Source organism: Canis lupus, chromosome 16, assembly GCF_048164855.1.
Source record: "Canis lupus baileyi chromosome 16, mCanLup2.hap1, whole genome shotgun sequence".
Taxonomy (NCBI): domain Eukaryota; kingdom Metazoa; phylum Chordata; class Mammalia; order Carnivora; family Canidae; genus Canis; species Canis lupus.
The window spans coordinates 28,981,985-28,999,664 of record NC_132853.1 but is presented as its reverse complement, the minus strand read 5'-3'; the positions used below and the strand labels follow the sequence as shown (position 1 = coordinate 28,999,664).

Genomic DNA, 17,680 nt, shown 5'->3' with positions numbered 1-17,680 from the left:
TTGCTCATGGTTTCCTAGGCTCCTCTCTTTCACTACAAACCCTCCTTGGCTCCCCCTTTATCCCTCAAAGGAAGTTACTTGTGGCAGGTGGCAAGGGCCAGACCAGCACATCCTGGGGGAGGGGGAAATTTGACTTTTTCTTGACGAGTAAAATTTATGACCTAACAGATGGCTGAGTGTGATTCCAAAGGCGACCACACCAAGGGTGCAATGTGCTTATCTTTCCTTCTGCCCTCCTCCTCCCCGCACTCCCCTACCACCCCTCAACCCCCTCCCCCGCCCCCCCCCCCCCGCCCCCTGCCGATGTTTTTGGCACTGTGGATGGTAGAATAGGGAGAGACCTGCTGATGGGAAGCTGACCCCAGGCCCCACACATGTCACTTGGACTGTGTCTAGGTGCCTTCATTCTAGTTGGTGCTTGCTTTCCTCACCACTCCTGCCTAGGCCAACACTTAGCGTTAAATGACCCAGCCCCCCCACGACGACCCTGCTTTTCTCTTTCCCGAGTGAAGGGTGGCTTCCCTGTTTCAGCCTTTTGGAGGTTTCTGTCTCCTCCCTGCAGGGCCTTCCCTGTCAAGCCTGGCCCCTCTCCTGCTTGCATTCCATCAACACCTTGGCCACATTCGTTCATGTCCACTTGTGGCCTTTTGGCCAACATTGAAGATGTTGCTGCTTCTGTTGAGGAGGTCCTTCTCCCCTTTCTTTCCTGGCTACCTCCTGCTAACCATCAAGTCTCAGGTCATGCCCAGCCCGGTGCCCACAAAGCTCCACCTTGCTACCATAACACAGCCTCTTCCTTGACAGTGAGTATGTTCAGAGCAGACACCAGATCTTTTTTTTTTTTAATTTTTTTTTATTGGAGTTCAATTTGCCAACATTTAGCATAACACCCAGTGCTCATCCCACCAAGTGCCCCCCTCAGTGCCCATCACCCAGTCACCCCAACCCCCCCCGCCCACCTCCCTTTCCACTACCCCTTGTTCATTTCCCAGAGTTAGGCAGACACCAGATCTCATTCCATTTAACATACATGGAGCCTAGCACAGCACTTGGCACATAGTAGGTCCTCAAAACACATCTGATAGGCGAATGAATGAATGGGTATGTCTCTCTGCCACAGACTATTCTCTGCAGTTTGTCTTCTGGTCCTTCTTGGTCTCCAGGGTCACTCTCCTATAATTCAGCAGTCATTTTCTGAGCACCTACTGTGTGCCAGGTTCTTTCACATACTCATCTCTCATGAGGCCTAGGGCAGCTCCGTGGCATGTAGCAGTTGCCTCCGCTTTACTTGTGGCTTGCCTACAATTACAGGAGGGAAATGGCTGAGTTGGGGTTCAAGCTGCTTCTCACAGAACCCTGATTGCACCTTAGAATCTTCTGGAGAATGTTGGAAAAAATGACTGATGCCCAGGCCTCACTGCCGACCAATAAGACCAGCATCCCGAGGGTGGGGCAGGTATCACCAAGCTTTCAGCAGCCCCAGGAGATTGTGAGGTGCTGCTGGGCTGGGTGCCACTGCGCAACGGGAGTGTCGCGAACCTGCAGCCTGGCTCAGCTCCGCGGATTAGGTAAAACTTGCTCATCAAGAACTGATTGCCGTGTGCATCTAAAATATGCTAATGAAGATAATCAAGGCTAAGGGTTAAGGCTGCCATTTGTTCTTTTCCTGAAATCAACTGGAGGGGTGGGGGGATGGGCCGCCTTGGCTTCAGAGCGTGCCTGCCAGCAAAGTTTTTACGCTTTCCCTCCTAAGAAGAGCCCTTTGGTTGTTGCAGATGAGAACAGGTCTTGTTCTCACTGGGGTGGGTTCTGGAAGTTTCTCTGGGGCAGTCCTCCCCAGAATACAGATAACCGAATGCCCTCCTAAGCCTGGTTTTCCTGTTTTCCTGAACTGAGCATGCGCACTCCCTTTGGCCAGTGCTTCCCGGTGGGGCTCGGGGAGGGGTACTCTGAAGGCTGTGCCCAGCGGCCTGGTCTGTAGGCAGATGCCGGGCCAGCCTGCAGCAGGGTTGGGGTTAGACGCCTGGGTTTGGCCTTCTTAGAGTTCCGGTCGCACAGTTTCGCCTCAGTTTGTGTTGCCCACGCCAGGGTCTCAGGCCCATTTTTCAAAGGGAAAAGTGAGGCCCAGAATTGCCAAGAGACTTGACTTAATCTCATCCCAGGGCCAGGGTGGATATTTGCCCTGCCATACGTCTGCACCGATGTGCCTGGTAGTGCAAGCAGGTGGGCACAGAGAACGGGTCTTAAAGTTACGGCCATTGTGGCATTTGGATCACTGCTGTAGGCTGGGCACCCTGGGTGATCGGTGTCCCCATCTCCAGGGCCCTGCCCCTCACCGTGAGGCGTCCTCCAGGTCTCCAAAGAATTCCACCAGGCTGCACGGTGGGGGTGACAGGCACAGATGGAAGGCACTGAGTTCCCAGCAGCCCCGCCATCCGGGCTGACCCTTCTTCCCCACCTTTCTGGGGTTTATTGAGAATCTGCCTTGGCCTTCTTGCTGGGGCTTTGCAAGCACCTCTTTCGTATGCAGGGATGCGTGGCTTCCTCGCAAATTCAGCAACAGTAAAGGGTACTTACTTAATTTCGCTTAATACCGCTGCTGTAAAAGATGATGGGTTTTAATTGCATCTCCGTATTGGCAATCATTAGAAGACCGGAGAGAGTTGGTGGGGCCTCCCGTGACTCACTCTGTGGCAAGTCATAGGGGGTGAGGGCTCCAAGAAGGGTGGAGTGACGGAGGAGCCACCTGTGGGCGCAGATCAGGTGCCTGTGATCAGAGTGACGGCCGGCCAGCCACCTCGCCGCTCAGCGTCGGTTGACGCTTGGGTCACGATCCTTAACTTCTTGTGCCTTCCAAGGCAACACTCCATCTCTGCACCTTGTTTGGTCCCCGCACCACCCCGTGTCCCTAGTCTGAGCGCCACTGTCTAGGATATGACTCTCTGATACCAGTCTGTGGACGGGTCACCCCTCTGCGGGTGGCTGCATCCCCCCAAGGTTCAGAGGAAGTAGTATTGTTAAATTAGCCTGGGAGGGAGCCAGGCAGAGGGCTCCGGGCTGGAGGTGGGGAGCCTGCCTGAACAGCCTGATCATTTCATTACAAGAGCACGTTCTCCTTTAGGTGAGTTACTGTTGTTTTAATCAGGGGTAATGTTGTAACCTGACTATGCTGGATAATTGTGTGTAAATTATATTCCAGCCCATATAGATGAAGGCTATTTTTTTCCTTCCAATTTTAAAGCTATTTAGAGGGAATGCCAAATTGTAGCCTGAACCCTAGTGCTCTCTGGCTCATAGCTGTAGATGAGGAGAGAGCGAGCTTGGAGAAACATTTGGGGTTATATTTATAATTAGTTTCCTCTGAAGTTAAATTAATTTCTGCAGTTGGCAACATCAAATATTGTTACACCTTTGTCCAGTGGTCAACCAGGGGCGAAGCTAAGCATGTAGAAGTGGCTGGCGGATGCAGTAGCTGGGGAGAGCATGCTTTCTGGGGCACTTGGGTTTATTTTAAGCCCTTTTTGCATTCAGGGATCTTTTTGGCCTCTCAGGAAAAAAAAAAAAAAAAGAAAAAAGAACAGCCTTATTGAGATATAATTCATAGGCCATACAATTTACCCGTTTGAGAGTGCAGTTCAGTGGTTTTTAGTATATTTGCAGATATGTGCACCATCTCCACAGTCCATTTTAGAGCATTTTCATCACCCCAAAAAGAAACCTCATACTCTTTCACCATCATGATCCCATCTCCCCCACCCCAAGCAACCACTAATCCACTTTCTGTTGCTGTGGCGTTAAACCTGTCACGAACCTTCATGTGAATGAAATCCTACAGTATGTGTGGCCTTTTATGACTGGCTTCTCTCACTTAGGGTAATGTTTTGGAGGCTTATCCGCGTTGCAGCATGTCAGTATCTTGTTCCTTTTTGTGGCCGAACAATATTCCATTACATGGATACATCACACTTAATTTATCCATTCATCCTTGATGGGCATTTGGGTTGTTTCCGTTTTTTGACTCTTACGAACAATGCTGCTGTGAACGTTTTGTGTGAGAGGCTTTGGGTGGACATATGTTTTAATTTCTCTTGGGTATGTACTGGGAGTGGACTTGTTGGGTCATGTAGTAGTAACTCTGTGTGTAACCGTCTGAGGGACTGTGCCGTTTTGTGTCCATCCCCACCAGCAGTGTCTGGCCTGTCATTTCTGCATCTTTGCTTCAGGCTTGCAAAGGGCAGAGTCAGACTTGCTTCTCATGGTACCCTCTCCTCTCTCGGCCCCTCTTTTTTTCTGCTGGGAGAAAAGAAGACACCTTAGTCACAAATGAAGGGGCAGGACACTTCAGCGAATAGAAAGGGTGAGATTTTGGCTCTTCCCTTTGCCACTCTGGTACTGTGAGACTTTGGGCACTTAACCATCTCTGAGTTTCCATTTCCTTGACTGTGGGGGAGAGGCTGAGACCCGATGTAAGATTGACGTGAGGCCAAGTAAGGCAGCTCATGAGAAGGGCATAGCCCTCGTGCAGTGAGTGTGCTGTAAGGGCAGAGCTTTTGGAACGTGGAAGGAGACACAGGTACTAAGGGCCTTCAGTGGGAGACAAGGGCCTTTCTTAGCCACTTGGGTTGTGTCAGGTGTGTATGCTGTTCCCTCTTGTATGAAGTGCTATGCCAGGGGATCTTGACTCTGTGGGCAGCATTTGGGTGTCTTCTCTTTCGTCCTTACTTCCTCATCTCCCAGTAGGTATTGCCTTACATTTTGAGGCAGAGGCTTGTCCCTGTGGTCCCTGCCATAGTGGGTATGCAAGTGACAGGTGTGACCTGCCTTCATTGGGGGCAAGTTCAGATTGTCACACATGTGGGTGTAGCGTTCTCCTCCCCCATGATAGTGGGTTCCTCCATGTGAATTCTACTCTGTGATCACAAAGAAAAACCAAGGCCAGGTCTCTAGTATCTGAGGGCCTCCCCCAGGTGGGTCTTCATTATAGGTTTCTTGGGGCTGCCATAACAAGTTGAGATAGCTTGGGGGGCATTAAAGCATAGGAATGTTTTCTCTCCCAGTTCAGGAGTCCAGAAGCCTGAAATGAAAGCATTGGCAGGGCTCATCCCTTCTGGAAGACTGAAGGAGAAGCTATCCGTGCCTCTCTCCTACCTCCTGGTAGCTGGCAGCAGTTCTTGGTGTTCCTTGGTTTGTAGACACATCACTTCAGTCTCTGCTTCACCCTCCCATGGCCCTTCTGTATGTAGTGCATGTCCCTTCTCCTCTTGTAAGGGCACTGGCCTCTAGACTTAGGGCCCTCCCTGTACCCAGGATGATTTCATTTCAAGATCCTTAACTGATGACATATGCAAAGGCCCTGTTTCCAAAGATCTGGGTAGACATGAATATTGGGGTCTCTAGTCAACTGACTTTCATCTTTTTCCATGTGTGATTCTAGAATCATTTGGAGAAGATTCTAGTACCTAACCTGGGTTCTGCTTTTGTGTGCTAAGTGAGTTTTGCCACTGGATTCAGATATGATGGTGGTGGTAGTGGTGATGATAGTAGCAAGAGTAGTAGTTTATTTTTTTATATTTTTTATATTTTTTATTTTTATTTTTTTAAGAGTGGTAGTTTAGAGGGAGGAGGGAAAGATGTAAACAAATGCTGGGGGAACTTGGGAGTTTTAGAGGGCACGTCCCTTGGAGGAAACTCCCTGTGGAGTGAGGCTGTGGAGTTTGGGACTTCTGTGACCCCGGTGAGCCCTGAGAGAGCATCTTTGCCATACAAGGACTGGGCTTAATTCTCAGATGCAGGGAACTGATACTTTGATGATAACATACAATTTCATCTAAGAATCTGAAGAATAAAATGTTCACCAGATTCAGAGTCTGGGATAGAATTGCATAGTATCTGCCAGCATGTCCATTTTCCCTTGTCACTCTGCTTGCCTTTAACCAGCACCTAAACCAACTTGCTTGGACTTGATTTTTCCTTCTGTATAATGGGGACGATGGGCAGTCCCGTTTGCGAAATCCTGCCCAGCACTAGTGCCCTTACATCTTCCTTTCTCCATCTTGGGGCTCCCACAGATGGGAGAGCTTCTGTAAATGAGCCATTGCTCTTGGGCAGTGAAGATGGCCCATATGTGTCACCAGAGGGGGAATTGGAGCTCTTTGCAGGAACGTGGTGATGGCAAGAGCTGACTTAAATTCCCTGGGCTTCTTTACTAGCCATTCAAGACTCTCCAGAGTTGCTGCCTGCCTTCTTTCCATGCATTTGTCAGGATGAGAAACATTTTTAGTTATTATTGTTTTCCTATGTGCCAACTAATATCTTTGGGGCAAAGCTCTTAGAGCTAAGTTTTCCTCATAAACTCATTCTTCAAAGTAATTTCTCTTATCTAATACCTACAACCTCTGCTTTCAACACACATATATGCACGCATACTCTTCTGCTTTATCCTGTTTTATAAAATACAACCATTGGTCCCACTCTGAGTGACCATTTCAGATTCAAACACATTTTTTTAGAGGGATTTTTTGAAACTTAAAAAAAACATAAAGCAGCACTCTGGTTAGAAGCAGGAAGGTGGAGTGTTCTTTACAGCTCTAGTTAGCAGCTGGCTTTGGCCAGTTCTTATGTGTAAATAGCAATTTTCCAAACTGGAATGGGTGCTGGGGTTTTCTTTGTAGAGCCAAGAGGTGTGGAGAGCAGTGATGTTTAGTTAAATTATGGGTCTAGATGCAAAATGTGCAGCAATGATTTGTGAGAGCCTGAACACTCTCCACCCCCTGATGCACACTACACACACACACACACACACACACACACACACACACCACTTCTCAGAGGGCCGCCCTAGACCATAAAAGTAAGGGCATCTGTTGGGGGAGGTGGCTGTCCCCAAGCGGTTGCTGGGCTGTTGGTGGGTATCTGGTGTCTCAAAGTGTGGAAAGCATTCAGATAAAAAGTGTTTTCTACAATCCCTCCCACCAAAAACTCCACGCAAAGGACATTTAAGATGACTTTCCTAATGGATTTTGGAGTGAGCCCTCTCTGGAACAGATGGATGGCTCTTTCCATTTGGGTGCACTGTGGGGACCGCCTGGGGCTGCCTGAGCATTTTGGTGTGCAGTGACCAGCTTCCCTTGCTTTGTGTGGTTCAGTACTGTATTGGTGTGAGGGCTGTGGGTTAGGAAACAGTTACTCAAAGGGTCTAGGGCAGGAAGAAAGCACAGGTGGCTCTCTCCACTGTGGGTAGAGAGGACTTTTTATAATGCAAAGGACTCTGGAATCAGGGGGACCAGTAGTAATTTGTCCTGTTCCCTGTTTCTGAGGTCAGAAGAGGCTTTAAGTTCTGGAGGAGCTGAGGGGTTCCTGGGGCAAGTCGAAGCCAAGACTGAAGGATTGGGACCAGAGAGTTACCCCAGACACACACACACGTGCACATGCGAGCAGACAACGTGGACACAGAAACTTTGATAGTATCGATGGGATTCTGAGGACCTCCATTTTAGACCCACTGGGAGCCTGGACAGGACATCTAGCCCCACTCCTGTCCTGCCCTTCTTGGTAGCCCTGGAGGTAGAAGGGAAACTGAGTGGAAGAGTGTGTTTCTAGAGTCCTCCGCCTGCTTTCTGTGTCTCTACAGAATGCAAATCATCAAGCACTGCATAGTCCATTTAGCAGTGATGCCATCAGGATTCCCAAAGTAAATCACTCCTGTTTCCTCCAGTGTGCCCTGGCAAGAGAGGTCACAGTGCACAGCCCTGTTGCCCACCCCCTCACAAAGCCAAGACATTGGTGAGCAGCTAACAGAGTGTTGCACATCTTCCCACTGGCCTTTTCACGTCTGGAAGGTTTTGATTAAACCAGTTTCCCTTAGTGTTTGCTGAAGAGTGGGATCCATCACTGTATCTGAGCTGATTCCTGGAGAGGATGTTTTAGTAACTTGGACATTTTAGCGCGGTGTTTGGGGCCTGGGATTTCTCATCCTTCTAAAAAAAGTATTTTACAGACTTTTTTGGGACTGTGTGGTTTATACCTGGATGTCTGCCCCAGCATTTAAGGCTCTGGCATGATAAGTTTATGGCTGTTGAGAGACTGTAGAGAGTGTAAGACGGGGCCTTTTCATTTAACCAGTTACTGGGGAATGAACATTCTGTTGACTTCTGTTATTTGGAATGAAGACATGTTACTCATTTAATTATCTGGGTCCGTGTGAACATTTTGGAATATAAATAGGGTCTGCTCTCTACCCACCCTGGCTCTAAACAATGTATAAATGGCACCATAGGGTTCATTTTATAGAATGCTCCTCTAGAGTTTCTTTAAGTTGAGAACTCCACTAGTGCATGCTTGTGGATCACAGTAGTGTTTCTTTATAGATATTTAATTACCTGGCTGATAGGGAAAAAAACAGGAATGAAAAATCTAAAATGAAACTATTGGGAGGCTTTGCCCATCTGAAATCATGTAGAGATTCAGGAAAGTGGTTTTGAAATTACAGTGGAAGAAAATGGGGCACCCAGAGTTGATTTATCAAAGATTTTTCTGTAAAGTCTCTTTCTGCCATACATTTATTCTGGGCTTGAAGGAAGAATTTAGTAATTGACTTTGGATTCAGTTACAGTGACCACTTATCTAGCATCTGCCTGATGTCCTGCTAGACACTTTGGCATATGTTATTTAATTTAGTCCTAATAGGAACCTTGCGTGGTAGGCTAATTATTATATCTCCATTTTATAGTGGATTAAATTCTACATTGTATTGGAATGTAGGCTCCAACACCTAGCCCTTAATGTATCTGTTGAATGAACACATTGGGAAAGTTAGGGTAGTCAAATTTGGTGGTCAGTGAGTGAGTGTAGGGACAGATTGAAATCTGGAGAGGTAGGTCACCTTCATGGGTAGGTACCTGTTCTGCCAGGGTAGACCTGCCGAATAGCTGAGAAGGGAGATGGACAACATGGAGCAGAATAAGATGCCCACTGGTTAACGAGAGGTTCTTGGAGTTGGCACTGCAGACACTGGTGGGACTGTCACAGAATGTTTTCATGTACACGATCTCCTCTGTCTCTCCTGTTCATCTGAAAAGAGATGAAAAGCAGTAAATCACAGCTTTAAACACATGTGGAACCAATGCATGTCTCTCAGAGCCCACAGGAAGTGTGCAGACTTGCTAGGACAATGTCCTCTTAAAATAGTGTACCAGGTTGATTACAAGGACATTCCAGATGGAGCTCTGTCAGTGGGCTGTGGTGGCACATGTCCCTTCCAGAAGCCACTAAGCCAAAATCTGAGCTCTTTGCAGTCTTGGAGCCTCCCATTCATGGCAGCCAGGCTTCCCGATTGATGGGAGTTCAGGCTTAGGTGGGACTGGCACTCTGGTCCGGGACTTCACAGTGCAAAGCACAGGATCAGACTTCAGTGGAGTGCTCCTTGGCACAGCCTGCCTGTCACCAACCAGATGTCTCTCAGCCAGGGAGCTCCTGCTGGAGGTGGGGTGGTTGGTACATTCCCTCTGCTAGTATGGCTCAGCCTTGGGGACAGCGGGGATCCTGGCAGCCATGGCCCCTGTACTTAGGCATCCCACATCGAATTGTAATAGACCGGATATGACATGGTGGGTTTGTTTTTTTTTTTAAATCTGTTTTGTCTTATTCCCTTATTTCTGGGTTTCAGTCATGCTTTTATTTATATATTCTCATAAAACATTTTCCCCTCAGCTTTACTGAGGTGTAACTGACAAAACTGTAAGATCTTTAAAGTGTACAAACATTATGATTTGATACACATGTACGTTGCAACAGAATTTCTCCCCTCAGGTTAAGACATTGGGTTTTTATCATATGCAGCCACAATGGTGAGACCCTGTACCCACTGAGCGTGTTACATTTTTTATTTAACATTTAAATTTGTTATTGCATGTTAAAAAAAAAAAAAACCCACCTACATACCTACACAGCCTAAACTCAGTGTTCAGAACAAGATTCATTTTCTTGTTTCACTTTTGGCTCCTTCCTTATGATACTTGGTTCTGTCTCTAAATCATTTGTATCATTGAACTTCTGCCTCCCTTTGCTTTGGAACTGGTGGAATTCTGAAATGTGACCACATTCATTTGTTTTCACATCCACCAGATATTTGGTGTGGGCTTATGTGTGCCTGGCTCTGTACTTGGCATTGTGGAGGGTACCTGGAGGAATCAGGAATTTACTGTCTGTGGGAGGAAGTAGGAAAGACAGGATTATCCATGACTTTGACACTAGGTGGGAAGAAGTGGGTGCCAGGACAGGCTGGTGGCTACAGCGTTAGAGTTTCAGAAGAGAGAGGGGACAGCTTTCGCATGTGGGAACTATATAGATAGCTTGCATTTTAGAGGTCGTTGGATCTTACAGGATGGTTACAACTTGCCATGGGAGGTTTAGGCATAGAGAGGCATTCTGGGGAGAAGGACTTATGTGGACAAAGGGGTGGATACCTGGGGCTTAACTGGGCCTGATTGGGCGTAGGGTGAATCAAGGCAAATAATGAGGAATCAAGAGGGGAAGGAGAATAAGGATCAGGCTTGGAGAGTGGCCCCTGTGTGCAGGGTCAGCATCTGTCTTGATGGCAGACATGAACCAGCACTCAGAACAGCTCGGTGTAGACAGCCCACCCTTATGTTTGAATGATGTGTGTGTTTCTTATTGACAAATTTTATGGTACTTTCTGGGCGACAGATTTTTATGCACATAGTTCTCTTCTGTTCACATCTCTTAGGTTTAAAATAGCTTTGACGTGCCACTTTTCTCTTTGTGCTAGAAATGAAAATGAAGCTGTGTATTATGGCTTAGAGGTTCTGAAGTCTACTCTGTGTCTGTATGAAACTCAAGCTTACAGGTTGTGGCCTGAAGGCCCAAGATATCCAGCGTGGCTGTCTCCACAGCATTCTGAGATGTCCATACAGCTCAAATTTATCTAAAATTGCCTTTCTAGAGAAACGTGGAGAGTGGCTTGTTTCAGAATCTTAGTGAGCATTGCTTCAGATAACCTAGTTAACCCATGGCCTCCTCTTGTCATTTCTTGCAGATGGTCACAAGAACAAAGAAAATATTTGTAGGCGGATTATCTGCGAACACAGTGGTGGAAGATGTAAAGCAATACTTTGAGCAGTTTGGCAAGGTAAGTGGTGTGTGGGGCTGGCTGCTGCCATGGCCCTTCCTTCTGTCACAGCTGTGCCCTCAAGAACCTTGTCCTTGAACTTGGTTGTCAAGACTTAAGTGAAATCTGTCAGGAGCTGACATGGAAGAGTCCGGCTTGTGGTCGGCACGGTGCCCCACGTGCCTGCAGGAATAGACAGAGTGGCCTTTCAATGTGGTTTTACTGGCCACGTGGGGCCTGGACTGGGAGCCGGTGGTGGCAGCAGCTGGGAGGGATGCAAGATTGTGACTCACAGGACAGAAGCTCCCACAGAAGCTGCTAGAGGCCTGTGAGTTGGTGCTGGGCTTCATTCTATGCCTTTCTGGAAGATACATTAAAAGAGGAGGCTCCCTGGGGTCCTTTGCAGCTGAACCTTCCCCTGTCAGATGCCCGAGGAGACTTGGGAAAGATGCTGGGCCTGTACCTGTCAGAATGTATGTGAGACAGAAGTAAAATTATCCCTTGGGCTCTGTTGCTAGAATAGGCTGGGAACAGTGTAGCGCACCCGCCCTCCCCATCAGTCAGGAACCAGAGTGTGAGAGTGTGTAGGTCACAGACAGAGTCACAGAGATGGACAGATAGGGTGTGTAACCTTGGGCGATGTGCTTTAATTCAGCCTCTCTCTAGTTGGTGGGGGGAGCTGGTGCCTTGGAAAGTGGTGTTTCTCTGATGGCTGCGTTGTCCCGGGGCTCCAACATGGCAGCTTGTCGGGGAGACTGTCCCTGCTGGCTTTGTGTGATACCCCTCCTCTGGCTGCCATGTCCCAGGAGGCTTCCAGGCGAATGGCTGTGCTGGCCTCTGCTTCCCGCATCTTTGAGTAATTGTGGATGTTGTCCTGGGAGTCTGGGTGTGTGATGGTCTCCTCTGCACAGGTCTGCGTCTCTGCTGTTGCAGGGCTGATACGGCAGGAGGGTGGAAGGCACTGTGCCTGTTCTAAGCTTTGTCACTCATGTTCCCCCATGACAGCTGTTGTGCTTGCGCTGGGTGGTACAAGGCACTGCTGCCCACTGACCGGTCTGAAGGTTCTGTGCTTTTACTTGTTTGCTTGAGGTAATGGGCAGCTCTGACCTCGTCCCCGGGTTTGTCCAGTTGTGAGTTACTGTCTGGGATGAGGACAGTGATCACTATTCAGCTTCAAAACGGAGATTTTCCTGTCTCTGGTAATAATCAATTTCTGCATGGCTGGGAGACATACAACAAAGAGACATCAGCCTCCTCCAGCCCAGCTTTGCATGCAGAATGGCACTTAACTGCCCTTCCGGGTTGGTTATGAAAGACGCCTTCCCCATGGCACCATCTTACATTGCCAGTTGGGGGCTGATTCATTCCGGCCGGTTTGGAAGAATGGTTGAGTGCGTTGGTGACCATGTACTTCTCTTCAAGACGTATTTAAAGCACCAGCGGGGGATTTGTCTACCACCCAGCCCCACCCTGCCTATGGGGAGAGACTGGAAGTAATTAAATGAGACAGGTCCAGCTTGTGTAATGGAAGGCTCTGGAGTGTGCACCCCTTTGCTACAGTTCTGCCTCTAAAACTAGGCCAGGAGCAGTGTTTGCAAACATGAGGTGGGATTTATTTTTTTAACCATAAATTGGAATCTCATGGTCCTATTCATGATTGTCAGGGAAGTTGGACTGTGCACCTCTGCACATTCACACCTTCAGGCTCCTCTCTCTCTCTCTCTCTCCCTCCCTCCCCCCCCTCTCTCATTGCCTTGTTCTCCTATTCTCTCTTTCTTTCTGTCTTTTTGCATTAACACTTATAGTCGGGACTCAGTATGCCAGCAGTGGGAAGCTCTGCAAGCTTTGGGCAGGCCCATGGTAGCAACCATCCCTGCCCTGAGAACAGTTCTCCTCTTGTCAGGGAGGCATTCACAGACCATCTTCCCTGGCCTGGTCTGCGCTGGGTCTAAAGCTGCTCAGTTAATTTAGCAGTAACATTTGTAGATTCCAGCAGGATGTATAAACTTATCAGGTGTTTTATTAAAGGACTAAGGCTTTTGAATATATCAAAACCATAACACTTTCTGTGCTCTTGTTTTTGTAGGTTGTTTCATACACGTGCTCTTTGTATTATCTGGGTCTGTCTTCAGAGGGGCTTATCTCTCCTCTTGCTGGTGCCTGGTATTATATTTGTGCCTCCTTGAACAGGACCCACCACTTCTCTGGATTCTGGTGTCATTCATTTGAGTCCAGAGTGATCAAAACAGAGGAGACCATGATGCTGTGCCTTAAGGCAGTGAGTCAATCCAATGGTGAATTGACATACTGACTCTACCCTTCAGTAGTTTATATTCTGGTTGAGGAAAACAGAACACACACACAGGTAGTTGTGTCAAATAGACTCACATGCTTGAACACATTCCCAGCTGTAAAGTTGTTTGGGGCTCCTTTTAGATTGGTAACTGCAAATTAGCAAGGTGTAATTTTATTAGTGAGTATATACTGTGTTGGGTCCTGGGCCAGGCCATTGACTTGTATTATTTCATTTAATTCTTCTCTGGGAGGCTGGTGGGGGTCCTGTCCTACTCACTTTATAGTTTGATAAATGGAGTCTAGCTGGACTGAGTCTTTGATTTAGGGTCACCCCTGAAAGGTATAGCTGGGTGCAGATTTCCCCCCTCGAGGCTTGTCTGATAACAGAACCTAAACTCTGGGCCCTCTTCCAACCTTGGATTGATCTATAGGATGGACTTAGGGTGGGAAGAGTATAAAAGAAAGGAAGAGACTGTGTCCCTCCATGGGCTGGGGGCAGTGCTGAGAACTGGATATATGTTGCCTCATTTCATCTGTACAGTGCATTTTGGTGTCATTCAGCCCCTTGACAAAGGTGAACAATAAGGGTGAGGGAGATAAAGCCTCAAGGAAGGTCACACCAGTAAGGCAGGATAGCAGCCAGAATTTACATCCTGCTTCCTCTTCCTCCATATCCAGAACTTTCCATCCTTCTAAGACTCCATTCAGGGTTTGCCACCTGAGTTCTAGGTTTCCCTTGCTGTCATTCCTCTCTCCTCTCCCTCTTCCCATCGTGCCTGAGATGGCAGCTGCTTCAACTGTTTATTTCAGGTGGCAATCAAGATGGGTAAGACTGCTATCATGGGGCTGGGCTTAGGGAGTTAAATATGTCATTACTGTAAGTGGGGTGGGTGCAGAATGACACACCGAGAGCTTTAAATAACTCAAATTAGAGGTTTGTAAACCCCTTTGTACTTTCCTGCCACCTTCCTCCCAGAAACTTACCCCTACCCCCTTGGTTAGAGATATCATTACTTGTTTATATTTAAGATGAGATTGTGAAGTGTGGCCATTGGCATGAGAATTCTGCTACCTTGGATGGCCATCCTCGCCCCCTGGGTAGCTGTTCTGATGCTGTCATTAGAGGAAGGTTAGGTAGGTAGAAGTATTCCAGACCCTCATGATGGGCCTGACTGGGCAGTGACCCCCCTATGATACCTTAACAGGCCATTTCTTTCCTGGTCTCAGTTTCTCCTCTAAGGGAAGGAGTTGGAAAAGTTGTAAAGGGTCAAATAGTAAATGTTCTTGGCTTTGCAGAGCACGTGGTCTCTGTCACAACTATTTACTTCTGCTTTTGTATGGAGGAAGCAGCTATGGCCCATCCATGATTAGATATGGTTGTGTTCCAATAAAACTTTATTTATAAATACAGATTATGGGCCACATTTGTCTTGTGGGCCATAATTTGCCAACCCCTAAACTAGGTTATTCGTAAGGTTGGTTTCAAGCTTGAAAATTCAGTAATCTAGAAAGTGTGTTTAAACATACAGGGGCACCTGAGTTGGTTGGACATCTGCCTTCAGCTCAGGTCACGATCCCAGAGTCCTGAGATCGCCCCATATTGGGCTCGCTGCTCAGTGGGGAGACTGCTTTACCCTCTCCTTCTGCCCCTCCCCCTGCTAGTGCATGGTTGCTTGCTCTTTCTCTGTCTCTCAAATAAATAAATAAAACCTCCAAAAAACATAAACATACATAGGTCGGTATATGGATAGATATGTATCTATCTAAGGTATCCATAGACTATAACCAGAACAAGATATTACCAATAGCCATGAGCATGATATAATAAGTGAAACAATTGTAACTGTGGTAGGGTTAATTTCTGGATTGCAAGATGTAGGAACAGTGAAGGGATTCTCTATTTGGAAAAAGCTATTTATAAACCAGAATCTTCATCCTGTGAGCAAGATCCCAGGGATCCATAGAGTATTTCCAACTCCTTATTACATGTACTAGATCTAAATTAATGAAGACTCCGAATTTGTGAAGTTCAGGTTTTACTATGAAGATTCTTTTGCTATGAGTTGATGTTTCTGACTTTGAGGGATGTGTGCTTTGTGCTAAGCTTTTTGATGCATTTTAAAACCTGATGCTCAAGGCTGTCAAGCAAGATAGGTGGGGTATCTATCATGTAGATGACCAAACTGATGTTGAGGAAGGTCATGAGCTGTCCGAGATCACACAGCCCATGCTGGAGAGAGCCCAGATAGTCATTCATTTTTGTATAATCTAGCCTCTATTCGCTGTTTATAAAACCTCATCTCCTACTTTACCACTAAGCAGCCTGATACTCAGAGGGAGAAGATTCTGTTCATTTGTCAAGAATGTTGATGTGCAGTAATTTATTTCACTGCGTCAGGTTTCCCAGTGGACGTTATCTGTGCTCACGATTTCATAGTACAGGAATGATGTACACAGACCATTGCGAAAAGTGGCACGTGAATGATGCTCTCAATAGGCACGTACAGACCCAGACAATCGATCGGAGGGTTCTCCACCGTTCTCCCCGCATAGCCGTCCGGAAGAGCCCAGTCTGGTAATTAAAAAGCCCTGGGATCAAAGAAGCTCCGTGTGCATGGGTTTCCTCCTTCTCCCCTTTCGGCCCCTCCTTCAAGTACCGGTTTCTTAAATTCTCACTTATAGGATTTTGGAGATCAAAAAGAGGCCTTTAAACTTAATGAATTCTCGGCTTCGTCCCGGATGGAGCAGTTCTGCACCTTTCAGCTGTTCACCTCGATGATAGGGCTGCTCGGTGCCGAGCTCACTAGGTAATTCTCACTTTATATAACTCCTGTGAAAGCAAAGCAGCCCGCATCTGGAGGCTTCCAATTATACTTCACATGGTGAACTGTGTAATTAGTTTGGAAGACTTACGCTCAGTCGTTGGTTTATCCTAATCGGCTTTGGCTTTCCCCACCAACAAAGTGAGCTTATTTTGCTAAGCTGAAACGACTCTGCTCCCTTTGTTCCAGCCTTTTATTGTCTCATTCCTTTCATTCTGTTTTACTGCCAAAGTTCTGTTTCATTAGGCCTACAAGTCATTTCCAATCCAGTGGGCTGCTACAATCCGGCCTTTATCACTCGGCTGCCCTGGTTCCCATGTCCCTTCTGGGCCAGTGCCCGAGTTTGCGGTTTGACATGAGGGCTTTAACCCTTTCCTGGGCCAGCCCCTCATTGTGGTGGGCGGCCAGAAGAGGCCTGAAACGAAAGGGGTTTGGACAGTTAGAGCTCTTTAGGTCCCATCAAAGGGGAGCCCGGTGGAAACGAGGTGCAGAGAGTCCTTTGGAGTCCTTCTGTTGGGTTGGGGTGGTGTGGGGGCCTATAGAAGTGAACTTGAGCTACAGAGAATGGTGCTTGAGAGCTTTTGGAGAAAAAAATTGAGACCGAGAATGAATTGGCGTTTTAATATGAGGAGATCTTTTCATTTGTCCCGCTCGTGTGTGGGATGGTCAGAGAGTGCGCTCCAGGGAAGTACTTGACACCCGTTATTTCCCAGCTCTGGGTTTTATGTGCAGGTGGGGTGCTCAGATAGTCCTTTTGATACTGTATGTGTGAGGAGAGGAAGATAGATCTAGCATGAAAATATTATAAAGCCTTTGAAATTTGAAAGGCAGGAGACTCGTGAGAAAATAAATAAGCAACGTTACCGTGTTCCTCACGGTGAGCTGTGATTCTGAGGTAATGTTTTTTTTTTATCACTTCCAAATGCGCGTTGTAGAGAAATGGAGCTCCGTGCGGTGTATGGTTTGCTCAGACCAGGTCTGGAAAACTCAAGTCCCCGTCTGTCCTTTGTGGGCACCAGCGTTCTCAGGAGGTGTTTGTCTCCTGATGTGGTTTGTCCAGGGGGACCACCTGGAAGGTGGCCAGCATGTCCAAGCCTCGCCTGTCCTCTGGAGAGCCTTGATGTTTCTCAGACCTTCTTGGGTTACAACCGTGGAGTGGACCAGGAAGGGCCCCAGTTGCTGTCCCCACCCTGGCTGGCCACGCTGAAGGCTACTTTTGTGTTAAATTTTCTTCCTGTCATAACCCAGAACAAGGCCAACACTGTCCTCATGTTTTATTAATTCTCTGTCTGGTTTGTGTCAGTCTCTCCCTTCGGAAGTGTGTCATACGGGGGAGGGGACTTTATTTGCCCTCTGACCCCTGGCAGAGCCGCTGAGAGCAAAAAGCCACAGTTAGCCAACGGGAGAACCTCCCTCGTCTGCCTGCCTCAGCTTCCTA

The 17,680-nt window shown here is 47.5% G+C and overlaps 1 protein-coding gene across 19 annotated transcripts in view; it reads left to right on the top strand.

Annotated features, from left to right (window-relative positions):
• The window catches only part of MSI2 (musashi RNA binding protein 2), a 392,747-nt gene that overhangs the window by 120,795 nt on the left and 254,272 nt on the right, over nucleotides 1–17,680 (top strand). For all 19 annotated transcript variants that reach the window (XM_072779887.1, XM_072779891.1, XM_072779885.1 and 16 more), the window contains one exon: nucleotides 11,054–11,146. In XM_072779887.1, the coding sequence (XP_072635988.1) occupies nucleotides 11,054–11,146 (93 nt within the window). The remainder of the gene's footprint in view (nucleotides 1–11,053; nucleotides 11,147–17,680) is intronic.